Source organism: Panulirus ornatus, chromosome 46 (genome assembly GCF_036320965.1).
Source record: "Panulirus ornatus isolate Po-2019 chromosome 46, ASM3632096v1, whole genome shotgun sequence".
Classification (NCBI taxonomy): Eukaryota; Metazoa; Arthropoda; class Malacostraca; order Decapoda; family Palinuridae; genus Panulirus; species Panulirus ornatus.
In genome coordinates this window covers 40,375,321-40,393,342 of record NC_092269.1, presented here as the reverse complement: position 1 = coordinate 40,393,342, position 18,022 = coordinate 40,375,321, and the positions used below count along the sequence as shown (strand labels likewise).

Below are 18,022 nucleotides of genomic sequence, written 5' to 3'. Positions count from 1 at the left end.
ATGACGTCAAGAGGTGTTATCCGTAGCCACAATAGACGCACAATTGATATCAGAATCGAGACAGTTTCACTGGTGGATCAAGTGTCTGTGAGGATGCTGCTTCATAACTCATCTCAAGATTTGCTTTTTCCCCTCATACATCAGGCGATCCTTCTGATGCTTATCTCTCTCCCACAACCTTCTTTGTTTTCATGTGAAATAATGGAGCTCTGCTATGCGATTAAGTGACTTCAGTTACATTTTCGTTCTGTGTTACTTTAGCCAGAATCATCATTTGAACACTTACTGTTCACATCTTTGCTTCATCAGTCACAAGTTATCCTCAGGTCCCTCATCCAGGCAGTGAAACACTCCTCTACCTTCAGTGTCTCCTGTATTAACACTCTACATCCACCATTAATGATTCTAAATCAGCGTAAAGTTCACATGGTCCACGACGTATACTTAGGTCTGCCAGGAATGCATGGAAGTAAGAATTTTTAGTTAAGAAATATCCAGTGAACGTAACATGGTCTTCGAATATCATTCTGATCTACCTGTCTTAATACTTCAAGTGTACTTCACTTGCTCATATATATATATATATATATATATATATATATATATATATATATATATATATATATATATATATATATATATATTTGCACGGTATTAGACGTTTTTCGCGTTCAGTTGTCACAAGCACATCATGTGGTTGCCAGCAGGCAGAGTGTCGTATCCTGTGGTAAGATCATTTGGCTGATGATTCCTCCTTGACTCAGCAGACGTGGTGCCCAGGTCACACTTTACCTCGTGTTGATCCACGTAAATCGCGACGAACCCCGCGACTCGTCTGAGCTAATCCGCGAAGCATTAGACCCACTGCTCCGGTCCCAGACTGGTCAGGAGGAGGAGGAGGAGGAGGAGTCCCAAGTGTTTGATATACTGCCACAAACGATGGCGACACTCAGCCCAACACCACCACGGGTTCGACCCCTCCGTCTTCCACCAAGGATTCGAACCCCCATCTACCGTGGGTGACAGTGAACCATTGGACCCGCGGGTTCTTCCCTGTTCTCTCATTGCGTTTTATTACACTCTCTTTCTTTTCTCACCTTCAGCATTTTACTCTCCATTCATCTCTCTCTCTCTCTCTCTCTCTCTCTCTCTCTCTCTCTCTCTCTCTCTCTCTCTCTCTCTCTCTCTCTCTCTCCATGTGTTTACTGCGTCAGGTCCCTGGGTGTGTGTGGGGGGTCTTATGGGGGGGGGGAGTGCAGCTTCTCATACGTTCTGCTCTCTCTCTCTGATGACTGGCAGGCAAGCGATGGCCAATCTCAACTGCCCAATTTGGTAGTTTGCGGAGGGAGTGTGTGTGTCAGTCATGGGTTCGTCTCGTCGTCAGGTGGTTGATTTGCAAGTTGTGTTGTGGCTGTTGGAGGGGGAGAGGGACGGCTTGAGGCTGAGATGTGGGACGCCGTGGGAAATGTGTGGGGAAGGACTTGGATGGACGCAGGAGTGGCAGAAAAATGAGAGAGAGAGAGAGAGAGAGAGAGAGAGAGAGAGAGAGAGAGAGAGAGAGAGAGAGAGAGAGAGAGAGAGAGAGAGAGGCTTGTGAGTTTATGGAAACGGTTGCAGAACATTCGATGTGAAATCACGTTATCATAACTAGTCTGGTTATCATAAACTGTTTATCGAGGGACGATAATGGTTTGTTATGAGAGAGAGAGAGAGTATGTGTGTGTGTGTGTGTGTGTGTGTGTGTGTGTGTGTGTGTGTGTGTGTAGGAGGGGGTCAAGCGAGCTGGATACGTGAGGCGAGGGCGGCCAGGCATGAAGATGTCACACAAGAGATTGTGTTTATTTTCCCTGGTTGTAGGTGTTGTGGATCACCAGTGGGTTATGAAGACGTCCTCCCTGCATGACTGTATGACTTAGTGTGACGTGTGTGATAGTTCTCACGGGTCAGGTCAGAGGTCACGCCGTCGTACCCAAGGATGCAGTGAAGGTAGATGCAGAGTATCGTAGACCTGTGGTCTTTGCTGTTACCCAGTGAGGGACCGTGCAAAGACCCACCACCGCCTGCTGCTGCTGCTGGTGATGATGGTGATATAACGCCGGAGATGTGATGTTGTGGCGGTGGTTATTATTATCATCATTTCCTGTCGTTAGTTGTGTGTGGCATGAGTCACGGAGGATCTCTGGAGACACGTGGGTATCGCAGCTTGTGATGCGTCCACGTGGAGGAGGAGGAGGAGGTGTTCGCATTGCTACTCGTGAATCACATGGATCTAGGTTCCATACCCGGCGGAATGTCGACTCATCTGTTTTTCCACCTACTTGAGCCTGCTCGGTTAGTTGGTCCCTGATATGATGTGGGATAAATATATATATATATATATATATATATATATATATATATATATATATATATATATATATATATATCATCTGGTGGTCGTGAGCTACTCCTGACGCAACCACTGTGACCATGTTAACTATCATCAGTCATCCACACAGTGTTGACCTCGGAAGATAAAATGATATGTCAACTTAAATCTTAAAATCGGAGATGAGAAACACGATTCTAATTTGCCACATTTAATTTGCTCGGATGATAAATTACTGGAGTGACAAAATCATTAGTGATACACGGGTTCATTAGAGGTGGGTCCAGGTGGTTGGGTACAGAATGTGGGACGAGGGTGTGCACTGGCTCAAGCCACGGGACGCAAGAGAAAAATTATCGTGGTAAAAACTGTGAAGGTCGCTCCTGTGACTCCCCCCTAGGGCGATGGTTGGAGGGTTGCCAGCTTCCCACCCTCAACCCCAGCAACTCTAACCTCCCCCCCTCTTCAACCGCTACCCCCTTCCCGTCAACCCCACACCTGAGCCCTGGGTGTGCTTCACCTACATATCTCCCATCACTCTGTATGTATTGCTGTATTCCTTGCTGTAGCGCCAGGAACAGACGAAGAATGGCTGTATCCGCTCACACCCATTATCTAGTTTGTGGACGCGAGGGTAAAGATTTGTAGAAGATTTCGGAAAAGAGGAAACATCGTCAAGGAAAAGAGAGTGGTAAGAGTAAATGAGCTTGGAAAGGAGACTAGCGTAAAGAAACGCCGGGAGAGATTGAGCATATAATGGCAAAAGGTGAGAATGCGCTGAAACCACAGCTCCCTATCCACAACCAGGCCCCACAGACCTTTCCATGGTTTACCCAGGCCGTTTCACACATGCCCTGATTCAGTCCATTGACAGCACGTCGACCCTTGTATACAACATTGTTCCAGTTCACTCTATCCCGTGCACGCCTATCACCCTCCTGCATGTTCAATCCCAAATCACTTACAATATTTTTCACTCCATCCTTCCATCTCCATTTTGGTATTGGTATGAATATGTGGCCGCTACTAATATGTAAACTTACACAGGTACACACTTATGACATATACCCAGATAAATGCTTACTAGACACATATATTCATACAAAATATGTGCATGTATGAATACGTACAGACGTACACTGAAGCTTACGGGGAACTTAACAGTGTATGCCAGGTAGGAGGGGGTGGGGAGGGGGGTGAGAGGGGGATAATACTGGCCCCTGCACCTGCTGGGCGATAGCTGGACACACCCAGGCTCCACCTGCAGCATCAAGTACACGAACACAGTACTCGACCGTAAGGTAGGTAGTGGGACGGGCGTCCGTTGCAGGCGGTCCCAAGTTGTACAGATGCTGGGTCAAAGGTAGATGGCGGTTGACCCCGGGTTGTACAGGTGTTGGGTCAGAGGTCAATGGTGAGCGACCCCGGGTTGTACAGGTGTTGGGTCAGTCAATGCAAGGTAAAAACCGCAGCAGTAAATCAGACTAGCCACTCTTAGAATATAGAAATTTTTTCATACGTTTTAATCATTAATGTTTACCTCAGATGCATAATTATGAGGCTCGAGATCTGGTGAGCGTCGGGTGGGCACACCACACCGCTAGATCACCGTATCGGCCAGCGTTGCCCACAGTGACGCGTTCTCTGGCCGCCCAAGTTCGAACCCTGGTGGCGGCAGCCAGTCCGCAGTCAATGCATCTGTTCGTCATCCCTCGCGAGGGCTGGTCGATAAAATGGGTACCTGACTTATATACGAACAGGTTCAGTACGTTCCCACCGTGTCTTAGGTTACTGGTAGGCGAAAACCTTTATCATATTTTGCCGTAGGTTACGTTCGATCTTGTATGATAAATTCTACCGTTTCATTGTGGATATCATTACTTGATACATAGGTGAAGCTCTGTTTGTTACGGTGGGGAAGCTTTGTTACATATACGTCACCAAATTTGCGGGAGAATCAACGGTCATTTCGTGACTTGTACATTGGTCAGCACCGAGTTTTGTTAACGTCATCTTTAAACTGATGAATGACGTGTGTGAGGAGTAAGCTGTGGAGAGGCACACCTGTTGTAGCTGCTGCCAAACCCACGTCAACATTGACGTACCCCGTCAGGAGGCATGACCTGGGGTACACATCAGTGACATGATGGAGCTTTTTCTTTTGTTTTTTCCCCCACGAACATGATGTCATGGTCGCTGCAGTATGTCTTTACTGCCTCAGTGACATGACAGAGCACTGGCCGTCGTCTGTCCACGGTATGGAGGGCCCACACAGAAGCCGCAACAAACCTTATGATTTGAAGTGGGTATCGACGGAGGGAGGCCGGGGGTGTGGCGGGTCAAGACAGTGAACACAGCCACTACAGTAGGTGTGTAGGTGTGTGTGTAGCGCTTGTAAGGAACATTATTGTATTCATTTCTTCTCTTTCTTCGTTTCCATGTACGATCAGCCTGTTAATGTGTCGTGTTGTGTGGAGTCATGTCCTACCTTCCTCTGGCGTCAGGCTGTGTGTACACCTTGGTACACTGGGTTGTTGGCTGCTGGACCTCGCAAAGTGTCGATGAGAAAAGTCAGTGGTGTTTGTGTACCGTGTGTCGTAAAAATGTTCCCATCACAGATGTTCAAGGTTTGGGATGTACACATGAGGTAGATCAGCTGTCACATACGTCACCTACCTTCCTCGCTACGGCAGGAACACACAGAGAGAGAGAAGAGAGAGAGAGAGAGAGAGAGAGAGAGAGAGAGAGAGAGAGAGAGAGAGAGAGAGAGAGAGAGAGAGAGAGAGTATGGGATAAGATCGAGCGTTTCCAGTCATTGAGCCGAACCAGGACGTACGAAGAGGTCAGGGAAATCACGGAAATGTGGCTGTAAGGTTCTGGTTTTGGTACGGTATACCTGACAGCTGGAGAGTGAATGTGGGCAAATGAGGCCGTTCTCGTTTTCTAACCTTACCTTGCTAACGCGGAAAACTGTGAACTGGTATATATATATATATATATATATATATATATATATATATATATATATATATATACAATGTATAGTTCATAAAGCCGGCAGTATTACAGAAGACAACACTGGGAACTGTTCGTCAGGTAATCCTTTCCCCTGTGTAGTTATCACAGTTTCCACTACGTCAGTTTCCCTGCAGTGGGCAAGAAGCTCGACTGAAAACGAAAGCAGGAGGTGCTGCTGCTGCTGCCTCTGTAAGCACAACAAGCAGGGAAAATGTTATCAGATAAGCAGGGAGGCGTAAAGAAAGGGAAGACTCCGGTGATGAAGTATTATATCAAAGATTAGCGAGGGGAAAACTTGGACCGTCATGTAGGAGTTGATGATGATGATGATGTGTTTGGTCTGCTGCTGCTGCGTGTATCTTCCTCACATCACAGTCATGTATGAGAGGAGCAGCTTCTGCTGGAGTCTGGGGGTAACCCATTTCCTAACACTTAAGTTTATGGTGGAATGTTATCATGACATCTGGAAATTACCAGAGTGGTTCAAGTCTGGCGCTCGAGGGGGTTAGCCACAGGTAGCATTCATCACCTAGCCTACCGTAGTACTGCTGGGGGGGGGGGGACATATTATCATGAGAGAGGCTACAGTAGGCCCAGGCGGCCTACAGTACTGCTGGGGGAGATTACAGTAACCTTAGGTAGCCCATAGAGCTGCTAGGAGATTACATTATCATCATGGACGCAGCATTACCGCTGGAGAGACGACGCTCTCATCAGAGAGACTTCAGCATCTCTAGGGAGACTACAGAACCTCAAGAAAAACTTCAGCATCTCCAGGGAGACTAGAGACCCCGACGGAGACTACAGCATCTCCAGGGAGACTACAGGACGAATAAGGAAACGAAAGCATCTCCAAAGAGACCACTAGGCTGGGAGACTACAGCATGTCCAGAGAGACGACAGGATCCTCAGGGAGACTACAGCATCTCCAGAGAGACGGCACGGACCGAAGGGTGACTACAGCGTCTCCAGGGAGACTACCACAAGGGAACAGTCGCAGCAGGAAATGGGTATGGCTGGCATAGGTCGTTTAGCGTAGCCGGGCAAAACCCATCCACCCCAGGTGATCTCTCTCTCTCTCTCTCTCTCTCTCTCTCTCTCTCTCTCTCTCTCTCTCTCTCTCTCTCTCTCTCTCTCTCTCAGAAACATCCACAACAGAGGTGGTATAGCATTTAGAACGTTGTTATCCTGAAGGGGGATTAGGTAAGAAAGAGATACACTGCGTTACACGGAACTGTACACAATAAGTACTTCAACATGTCATTCACACCCGCCGTCTACACCACGTATGGCACTGTCTTGACTCTCCTCCTTTACTGACGGGATTTGATGTGGTGAAACTCTCTTATTTCCAACTACGCTAGTCTTGGTGAAGGTCTGAATTTCAGCTTTTGAGATGTTAAAAAGCGATATGTATTTGTGTAGTTTGTAAGGTTTTCGTCATATGGAAGACTTCCATATATATGGACGTGCTGCCACTGGAATGAACCAGGGCATGTGAAGCGACCTGGGTAAACCATGGAAAGGTCTCTGGGGTCTGGATAGGGAGCTGTGGTCTCCGTGAATGACATATGACATCTACGAGATTGCATGTGAACGGATGCGGCATTTTCTTCGTTCTTCCAGGCGCTACCTCACTAACGCGGGAAAAGTCGATCAGGCACGGTAAAACAGAAATACGAAGACTGCCAGACACCTTGATGTGATAACGTTCAACGAGAAGTGAGTTTCTTAGATAAAGGTTCGGTAGAGCCATGGTTACGTGTGCCGCCTGTTGGTCGACCTGTGGGGACATGCGCCACCCTGGGACACACTGCTGGGACGCTGGCTACACCCGCTGCTGGGACACGGTGGTTGGAAAGTGTCTAGTGTAAGTAACGAGGGTGAATGAAAGATAATGTTTACATGTTGCTCAGTGTGTGTGTGTACACGCGAGAGCTCAGAGTTTTTATAAATAATCTCTCAGCTCTGAATGACGAACACTGGGTGGGCAACCGAGTGCTTCTTTACTTGAAGAATGTGAGTCGCCCTCCGCTCCAAGCGCATCGTATTTATTCTCCTCATTCAGAGTGTGAGGAGAGGCGTCCATGTTCAGGGGAGGTGTGAACGTTTGGGGCCGTGTGTCTTCCTGACCCAGTAGAGGAGTGGTATATTACGTCTTGGCAGGAGTTCCTGTCTACGAGGGGTTTGCCAAGTGGCAGGGTAGTATGTATGTCCCCTGATGAACCCGTCTCATCTCACACTTATTATTGTCCTGAGCAACTCCTGGGTAGCGGTGTGTGTGTGTGTGTGTGTGTGTGTGTGTGTGTGTGTGTGTGTGTGTGTGTTTGACGATCTCCTTGTTTCTGTTGTGAAGGAGTTTGATATTTGAAGAAGCCTGTCCTTTTACCTCATTCTTCTATCTCAAAACCTTTTCAATTTCAGTATAACTTTCTATATTTTCAGTTCCCTTCTTTATCCTGTTGCACATGCCAACCACACTATTAATGTGAGAAGTCCCACACATGCCTCCTGTCACTCGCCGTGCCAACCTTAGAGTTATGACTTGTTGTGGCCACAGTTGTCTGCGCTGGTCACAACCCGTCAACACCAGGTTCTTCCCTCCAGCAGAGTAGCTTAGGGGCGTGTCTGTCGTTCTCTGTTCATTTCTCTTGCATCTGCTGCCACACTGGCTCGTGTATGGCGGGATGTTTTCAAGCCGGTGTTGGTTAGGACCAGCTTGGCAGCGTACGTTGTGACCTGGCTGGAACCTTCCTCGATAGTGTCGTGGTGACGAGCGTCACTCTTGACTGTGTTTGATGGTAACTGATGACGCAGACCAACGTATGAGTTTACCTCCCTGACAACCTTCTTGATGGTAACTCTCTGACAACACTGTTGATATTGCCTCCCTGACAACACTGTTGGTGTTGCCTCCCTGACAACACTGTTGATGTTGCCTCCCTGACAACACTGTTGATATTGCCTCCATGACAACACTGTTGATGTTGCCTCTCTGACAACACTGTTGATGTTGCCTCCCTGACAACACTGTTGATATTGCCTCCCTGACAACACTGTTGATGTTGCCTCCCTGACAACACTGTTGGTGTTGCCTCTCTGACAACACTGTTGATGTTGCCTCCCTGACAACACTGTTGGTGTTGCCTCCCTGACAACACTGTTGGTGTTGCCTCTCTGACAACACTGTTGATGTTGCCTCCCTGACAACACTGTTGATGTTGCCTCCCTGACAACACTGTTGGTGTTGCCTCTCTGACAACACTGTTGATATTGCCTCCCTGACAACACTGTTGGTGTTGCCTCCCTGACAACACTGTTGATGTTGCCTCCCTGACAACACTGTTGATATTGCCTCCCTGACAACACTGTTGATGTTGCCTCTCTGACAACACTGATTTTTGTGATGATCTGACGATAAGACAAGCATAATGTCCAGTGCCAGCTTCGTGTTGTGGTTTTCATAACTCGTTACTTAGTGCATGGTATTAAGCGTCCCATCTGTCTACATAAGTTCCTCAACCTCATTACATGATACATATTTGGTCTGAGCTTCATCATCCAGTAATGTAAGCAGTCCTCCAGCTCAGCCAGCCCTTGTACCCAGGTAACTTCTCACGAGACCTGTTAACACCTGCACAGGTAGTGATTCGGGCGGCCGTGGGCCAGGCTCTGATCTCTGTGTCATTCCACTTGTTGCTCACACACACACACACACACGTGTGTTCCCCCTGCTCACCTCAGGTGTGGTAGTCTGCCAGTGATTTATGAAGTCCTCCCTCCTTACCAGACAGAAATTCCTACTTCCTTGAGAACCGGTTGTGACGTATGTTACCGGGAGCTGACCGGCCAGACAAGGTCAGCCCCGGGTCACTACCCAGTATGCTGCTTACCACCTCATGTGACTCACACACTTGTGTCACACATGACACTCTCCTCCCTGAACCCCTGTGTCACTCGTGTGTGTGTGTGTGTGTGTGTGTGTGTGTGTGTGTGTGTGTGTGTGTGTGTGTTGTGTGAGGGTGTGTGGCACATGACCCATTGAGAAGCATTACATTACATGATGATAATGACCCCTGGTTTATGGCAATATGTGACCCCGGCTTCTGACAACCCCCGGACATATGTGACTCATCATATAACCCCACGTGCTGCTGCTGCTGCTGCTGCTGCCGGAACTCGTATGACGTGAGAAGCGTGACGTCACGTGGTGCACCAAGGATGATGTGACGTCACACATTTGCTATGAATGGCATGACGTCACGGGACGTCAGAAGCATGGTGCAGGCAGCGCAGGCAGCGCTCCCAACACAACACTTGACTGATGCTATTTTTTGATTGCAACATTGAGGGTACGACACTGCGGGGGTGTTGCCCGACCTTTGACCTGACCCTTAAGAACCAGGTGGAGAACCATAGGTCATCACCCCAGCCCCCCCCCCTCCCCACCTCCTCTACGAGGGTTGTACCATCATGTCGTGCTTGAGGTTGTGTGTGGGGCGCGAGAGGCGGTACGCGGTACGAGCAGCGGGGCGGGCGGAGGAGGGGTGGAGGACGCAACAGTAGCAGCAGGTACCGCAGGCAAACATCGCTGGCAAAAACCTGTCTGGCGGCCATGCTCGGGTAACCTCCACCTGTGCTTGCAGGCAGAAGGTCCTGCCAGGATAATGTTGTGTTGCTGCACGTGCGCAGGCGCACAACACCCTGCTGAGTGAGGATTACCTTGTGACGTAAGGGAACTGTTCGTTACGGTGAAAGATGTGGTTTTGGAATTCTGCTGTTGTTATAATATGTCTTTTCCTGAGAGGAAGTTGTTACTTAGTTTTAAACAAACAAATGAGATTGAGTAAAATATTTGCTGGTTTTATGTGTTTCTTTTAATGTAAGTATTTCAGTGCACTACATATGTGGATATGAGCGAGAGGCCATTTCTTCGCCTGTTTTCTTTTTTTTTATTTTCTTAAGGCAGTAACGAACAACAGAATGCCCTGATTAAGGTTCTTATGGGAGAATAAACAGCTAGGTTAACTGTGGGCTGGCTGCCGCCCCCAGGATTCGAACCTCGGCGAGTTGACCCCCGGACGGCCTGTGTATCTAACATGTATGTGTGTCCAACCGTCTGTTTCTCAACCTCCCGTAGGTTCATCATGATATGTGGCACGTCGGTCAGTACCACAACTGGAGGTACATATTCTTCCTCTCTTATACATGAAAGTTGAAGGAGTTGTACAATATATGACATATAAGTATCAAACTAGGAGGCCACCTGAACTGAGATTTATTTTCTCCTATATGGGCAATCCGCAGAGAATGTACGTGGATGAGAGAGTGCATGTCTCTTTACAGTATATATATATATATATATATATATATATATATATATATATATATATATATATATATATATATTTTTTTTTATTTTATTTTTTTTTCTCCAAAAGAAGGAACAGAGAAGGGGGCCAGGTGAGGATATTCCCTCAAAGGCCCAGTCCTCTGTTCTTAGCGCTACCTCGCTAACGCGGGAAATGGCGAATAGTATGAAAGAAAGAAAAGATATATATATATATATATATATATATATATATATATATATATATATATATATATATATATATATATATATATATTATTGTCAGACATGCACAGCTGTACCATTTTTGTTCAATTTCATGAAATATTTGGAAATGTTAAGAGTAAGTTTATTTTCGCGATAACTGGTTCTAGAGATACGGAGCGATGGTTACATGAATTGCAGTCTTGCCTGCATATCCGTAAGATACAGTGCGACAGGTACATGACGTCCAATTGTTGCCTGTATATTCTCGAGAGCAACACCTACACCAGGCTGATGTTGTGGTACATGGTCGTGTGGTGGAGGAGAGACTCACCAGTACACACAGCCACTCCTCCACTCTCCTCCCCCACCACCTGTGTTCTCCTCCCTTACCCCCTGTACTTTCCTCCCCCACCACCACCTGTGCTCTCACCTACCACCTGTGCGCCCCTCCCCCACCACGTGTCCTCTCCTCAGTCAGCGGGTCACTCCCCTGTTCACACACACACACACACACACACACACACACACACACGCTGGTCACGGTGGTGCCCTAACTTGTGTCTTATTGCCCGTGTGTTAGCGGGAGGCTCCTCCTGCTGAGCCATGCACAGTGTTCTCTACACCACGAAACATCCCGACCGACCTACTAAGGTCCCTGCAGCTGCTGGCAGTGTGGTGGTTGCACTTGTATTAAAGCCTCAGTTCTCACCACCAGACAATAGTGTGGGTTGCAACATTCTGTGCAACACAGCCCAGCCACAGGCTCACGTATCTTCCTTTCTTTATTCCTAAAGCTTTAGCAATTTGCCTTCCTTTCAAGAACGGCTTTGATACTGAGGGTTCCATTTCGCCAGCCCTCCTGAAAGTACTATCCAAATATTTAAACTTCTGAAGTCTTTCACTCTCTGTCCATCCTCTCATATCTCGCATTCCTGCTTGGATTTTTCATAGACACGACTATTATACTTTCTTTTAACTCTTACCTGCAGAACTCTCTCTTAACTTCCCTACATTCCTGATGAAATTCGCATAATTCTGATTCGGTTCACGAAGTACCCCATGCCGGGACGTCCCTAGCGGAGCTCCTGCGCTTGTGAACATTGTTCTTGTGCTTGTAGTGGTGGGCGAGCCTCCCCACCCACCTACCGCCCCGTGCAGCCTGGACCCGTCCACCGTCACCGGGGGAGGTCATCCTCAAGATGGCCGTCGTATTCGTGACCTGGGTAGCGCGGGTCACTCCCTACTGCAGCGCGCGTGACACTCGCTGCCTTGCGTCTGACATGGTTCTCGACGCTTTTGGTGCTTGGCGTTATCCAACACGCTGTCCCTCTGTATGCTGTCTGCTGGTCTCATAAGGTCTATGGGTTGGTATGTGTATGTGTGTGTGTGTGTGTGTGTGTGTGTGTGTGTGTATGTAGTAAAGACATGGTACATATACATAAGGTTAAGAGAGGGACAAATCGAGTATCGAACTCTCCCAGCAACACACAAACTGTGGTAATCACAAACACGGTTATCCCATGTGTCGGGCGACAGTATCATTAAACGCTGTTCATGACAGACATGCCCTCTCATTGATCCTCTCGGATCGCTTGTCACCGTAACGCTTGTGGTTTTAACCCCGCCTCTTGCCCTCCCAGGCTTCGCCTTGCCACATATACTGTGAACCACGTGATGGTCCAGGCGTCACTGCTGCCAGAGTTCGTCTGGACTCGTTAATCACCACGAAGCCGTTTACCTTCAGTTCCCGCCATTGGCTGGCCCAGCCCCGCACACCTTTGTATGTGTCAGTGTCATGGATGCAGTGACCTTAGCAGGATGATTCTAGTGACCTTACCAACGACGTCCTTCGAGCCTCCCAAAGTTCCGCCACTCTCCAACATCCCCACTTTAACATCCATCCACGCCCACTTTGCCCTTCCTTAGCTGGGGGTTTTCATCAAAACTTTTGGCTCTGCTCATGATATTCCACTCTAGTTTAATCCTGCTGTGTTGACTAAATCTTCGGTTAAATTTTCGTAATAGCTTTTACGTCCGCACAAGCGACCGCCCGTCTTGCTGGTCATGGCATTTGCGTCGGTGTCCGCGTGGATGCGTGCGTCGGGGCTTCCGTCAGCGTCGGCCTCTGGCGTATTCTCATGTCTCTGGCCGACGTTCAACCCTGCTGGAGGTGACGATCACTGACGATTGATCATAGTCCTTCTGTTGCACACGCACTTTACCCGCGAACAATCTACTGCACGCACACGCACACACACACTCACACACACACACACACACACTTCCCTCCGTACGCCTCGCACCTCACTTGACGCACACAGACGCTGTTCATGTATTTCCTCACACACACTTCATCTGCTGTCCGGAGCAGTTGTTCCTCTCTCTCTCTCTCTCTCTCTCTCTCTCTCTCTCTCTCTCTCTCTCTCTCTCTCTCTCTCTCTCTCCTTATTGCCACATATTCCGCATTCCATCCCACGCACTCTACCTTCCATCCCACACTCTTTACCTTCCGTCCCACGCACTCTACCTACTCGTCTCGCACACTACACACTCCTGCCGGTGTATCATCATCGCATGAGACACTTTATATATTTCAAATAGAATTGTCAATGGTGGCGAGAAATGGTTAGACGAGACCATATATTTGTTTTGTGAGGTAATATAAGGCCGGGTGTAGTCAGTGCAAGACAGACGAGGTCAGTTTACGGTAGAAGGAAGGAGGAAATAGGTTAACTCAGAAGGTGCGGGAAGTTACAGGAGATGTGGCGAGGTCAGGGGAACCGAGGCATCACACAGGTTAGAAGAGGTCTACTGCGTAGGAGGGAGGAGAGGTTCGTGGGTGTCAAGAGGAATACATTCATTACCTGCACAGGTGAGGAATATTGATGGGGTTGACCTAGCACTGAGAGATGGCTGGGGAGGGAGGAGAGGCCCGTGGAGGTCAGGGTGGGTCAGGGAAGGTCATGTGAAGTCAGAAGAGGTCAAGGAAAGTCAGAGATGTCATAGGGGGTCAGGGAAAGTCAAGAGAGTTCATGGTAAGCCAAGAAAAGTCGAGGGAACAGAGACTTGAAGAAAATGTTTTGGTAGACCATACGGGTGAAGGAGAGGAAGGCAGAGGCCTCCAGGACCCTCTCAAGACGAGGCCAGAAAATAAGATGTACAACTTAAAGGTCAGAGAGAGGCTCCGGAGGGGCGGGTAGATGAGTAGATTAGAGAGAGAGAGAGAGAGAGAGAGAGAGAGAGAGAGAGAGAGAGAGAGAGACTGGACAAGATAATACAAGGGAAGGAAAGAAAGATGTGGTTTTTGTGCGACAGTTGTTGCTTCCACCTTAGTCAGGACTTGAGAGAGGCGAGATATCCTACCCTGGCTCCATATATATATATATATATATATATATATATATATATATATATATATATATATATATATATATATATATACTTGGTCGCAGGTTCCCGCATCAGCGCCAGGAACAAACGAAGAAAGGCTGCATCCGCTCACATCCATTCTCCAGCCGTCATGTGTAATGCACCGAAACCACAGCTCCCTATCCACAACCAGGGCCCATAGACCTGTCCATGGTTTACCCAGGACGCTTCACACGCCCTGGTTCAGTCCATTGACAGCACGTCGACCCCAGTATACCACATCGTTCCAGTTCACTCTATCCCGTATATATATATATATATATATATATATATATATATATATATATATATATATATATATATATATATATATATATATCAGGTTTATAAGTAAAGAAGTGTATCTGAAAGAACGCATATTTTTATTTAAACTGGAGTTACTTTTCTCTCTTCCTGTTCAGGAAAGAGTCATGTGATCTGTTTTCCGCTGGCAGATCTTGGTGGTAGGTCTTGAGTGGCCATAGTTGCTGCAGCATCAGGGCGTAGTGAACTCATGGTGGGTAGGCCAGTGCGACACATGACAAGGTGCTGGCAGATCATGGTAGGTTAGTGAGAGTCAGTGGTGTGCCGCCTGGGTAGCGTGGTTGACACTTGGGGATCGCTCTGACCGTCCGTCCGTCCGTCTGTTGTCTGGAGTCTCACCATAACCTGGACCTTAACCTCGCTCATAACTTGAGAACCGTGAACCAGATGGTAATGAAACCTGATGCACCTGTTGCTAGTTGGCATAAGATCCACCACGCTAGTTTGACGTCCATGTCATTAGAGAGGTTCGTCCTGAAGCTTCACCTGGTCCATAACTTGAGGAAGATATTCCAACCTTTGACCGTGGTGTTAACTGCACTGCGCTACACGACGCAATTGTTTCACGGAACAACGTGTGAGCTGGGTATATACAACCGTTCGCTAGATGACTACACGCTGCGAGCGATCATATGATCCGGGGTCAAGTTGTGTAGAGAGACAGCGCCCCGTCTGGCCAGGAGATGGTGCTGCGTCATCTATGTCTCTCAGGCCAAGAGAGACTGTCTCTTCAGTGACGTCAGTGGCTATTGGCACTTAGATGGAAAGTAGCTCCCGGAGTTCTACACATTAGAATGAGCATTAAGCCAGGGAACAGCACCCGGCTGTATACTGGTGCAGCAACAGTCGTTGTAAGTAGCGGACGTCATGTTATAGCGTCATCACCACCACCTACAGTCATCACCCCCACCTACAGTCATCACCACCCCGTACAGTCATCACCACCCCGTACAGTCATCACCAACATCTCCAGTCATCAGCACCACTACGTATCACCAACCTATCTCACACTAGTCATCACCACCACACTCACATATAAGTCATCACACCACTACAGTCATCACCCTACAGTCATTACCACCACCTACAGTCATCACCACTATATACAGTCATAACCACCACCTACAGTCATCACCACTATATACAGTCATCACCACCATCTACAGTCATCACCACTATATACAGTCATCACCACCACCTACAGTCATCACCACCCCGTACAGTCATCACCACCACCTACAGTCATCACCACTATATACAGTCATCACCACCCCGTACAGTCATCACCACTATATACAGTCATCACCACCACCTACAGTCATCACCACCCCGTACAGTCATCACCACTATATACAGTCATCACCACCACCTACAGTCATCACCACTATATACAGTCATCACCACCACCTACAGTCATCACCAGGAGTATCAGCAGAGAGGAAGACTCAGGGGTGATGATGGCCGATATGTCACCTAGTGATTGAGTGAGGATGATGATCGTATTGTCTGAGTGGTGTGGGTGGTGAGTGGCCGCACCTTGCCTGGTCTGCCGCTGCTGCTACGTTCGTCCCACCACCGCCACCAGAACACCAGTCCAGGGTGTGCTGGATGACATCCCACGGTGGGAAACACGTCTCCAACACGAGAAAACAGACAGACACACACACACAAACACTGAGGACGATTTTTTTTTTATTCTTTCATAGCGAGTTGTAGCCTCCCAGATACAAGGTTTGTGCTCACAAGAGTAATGGACGAGTGGAATGGTTCACTACTTGTCGTGAGATGACTCGCTCTCACCTGGAAGGACTGGAAGACGTAGCGTCATATCATGATACTGTAGTAATGTCTGATTCATGAGACTCGAGAGGAAGAATCTGTCAGTAGACACAACGATGTTATTGTGGGGGATAAATGTGATGAATACCGGTGAAAATATCCAGAAATTTGTTTTGTTTGTTTCGCTGAGAGGTTATTGTAAGGCTTCCAAGTGGACTTAGGGAAGACAGGCCAACAGCCTCTGACCTCACACACACACACACACACACACACACACACACACACACACATCATCGATTATCTTTGAAAATATGTTTGCCAGCCGCAGAAGACGGCGTCAGCAATACGAAGGGAAGTAGTGGTTTGTCGTCAGGCGTGTGTGTAGACGACAGGCCGCCGCAGGTTTGGTCCAGGTCTCTCGTGGTGGTAGCTAGGCAGACAGGCAGGGATCTGCCTACTTACTACGACAGGGGAACACAGGTCACCAGGGGTCGGGGTCATGGCTGGACCAGGACGCTACTGTGGGGGGGGGGGGTTAGACAGGAGCAGTGCTGTAGTGGGAGGGTTAACACTTCACTGCCGCAGTGTTGGCACTGAAGAGAATCAATATGATGCGTCAGAGCAATGCATGTGAGGGTAGACGTCGTGCAGCGGTGCCTGTAAAATGTGAGGGGACCAGGGTGGTGATGAGGGGCGTGACTGACCTGTGATGAGGCTGGACGCTGTACGGAGATGGCCGGGAGTGAGGTGCGCCTCATTTTGGAGGTGGTGGGTGGTGGGGAGGCCAGGCTGGCTGGCTGGGGATCACCACCACCTGCTAGTCCCGGCACCAGCTGCCCGCAAGGCCAGCTGAGGTGTGCGTCGCCGGGGGCGCTGCGTCGGAGCCCGCCTCCCAGGGCACCCAACAACAGGTGGGAGGAGAGCAGTCTACTCCGGGGGAACCTGCCGAGGATATGACCTCCTCGTGTCTCCTGAGGTGTCGCCCCCTGCAGCGCCACCCACAGCACCAGGAGAGTGTCTCTGGCGGACGGGCTAAGGTCACCACCAGGTGAGGAGGGCCAGAGGGCAGGCTCGTGGGGGTTCGACCCCTGGGTACACAGTGCCAAAGCGGCGTAGGTCAAAAGGAGCAACAGACGGCTCACCAGACACAGCAACACCTGCACCAGACTCCCGCGGGCGGCCGCCGCAACCACCGTCAACACTGCCACCGTCGGCCTCACTTGGGCCGCAGCCGAGGGGCCCTCACGCTTGCGGGGGTCGCCGATGGTGCTCGAGATCACAAGAGACACGGGTTCGAGACCTCCGGAGACGGCAGGAGGAGCAGCGAGGATGTTAAGGGGCGCCCCGGGGAGGCCCTGGGTCAGTGGGCCAGAGTCAGTATGATCCACGGTGGTGTGGGACGGGCCGGTGGTGAGCCAGGAGCGGCGCTGGGCCATAACGCAGGGTCCGCACCGCCATCATGCGGGCGGCATGGCGCGCACCAGCGACGCTTGCTTCACTCGGAGGCACCAGCAGCGTCCTGCCGCCCGTCACACGCCAGGCATACTGAAGCGCTATACCACCCGCGC

The 18,022-nt window shown here is 49.1% G+C and overlaps 1 protein-coding gene across 4 annotated transcripts in view; it reads right to left on the bottom strand.

Annotated features, from left to right (window-relative positions):
* Positions 1 to 18,022, bottom strand: part of LOC139763285 (cGMP-inhibited 3',5'-cyclic phosphodiesterase 3A-like) — a 140,631-nt gene extending 122,609 nt beyond the window's left edge. For 3 of the 4 annotated variants that reach the window (XM_071689241.1, XM_071689242.1, XM_071689243.1), the window contains exon 1: positions 17,159 to 18,021. In XM_071689241.1, coding sequence (XP_071545342.1) covers positions 17,159 to 17,890 — 732 coding nt within the window. In that variant the 5' untranslated portion in view covers positions 17,891 to 18,021. Of the gene's footprint in view, positions 1 to 17,158 lie in introns of all 4 variants that reach the window. The other variant, XM_071689240.1, reaches the window with a different exon arrangement.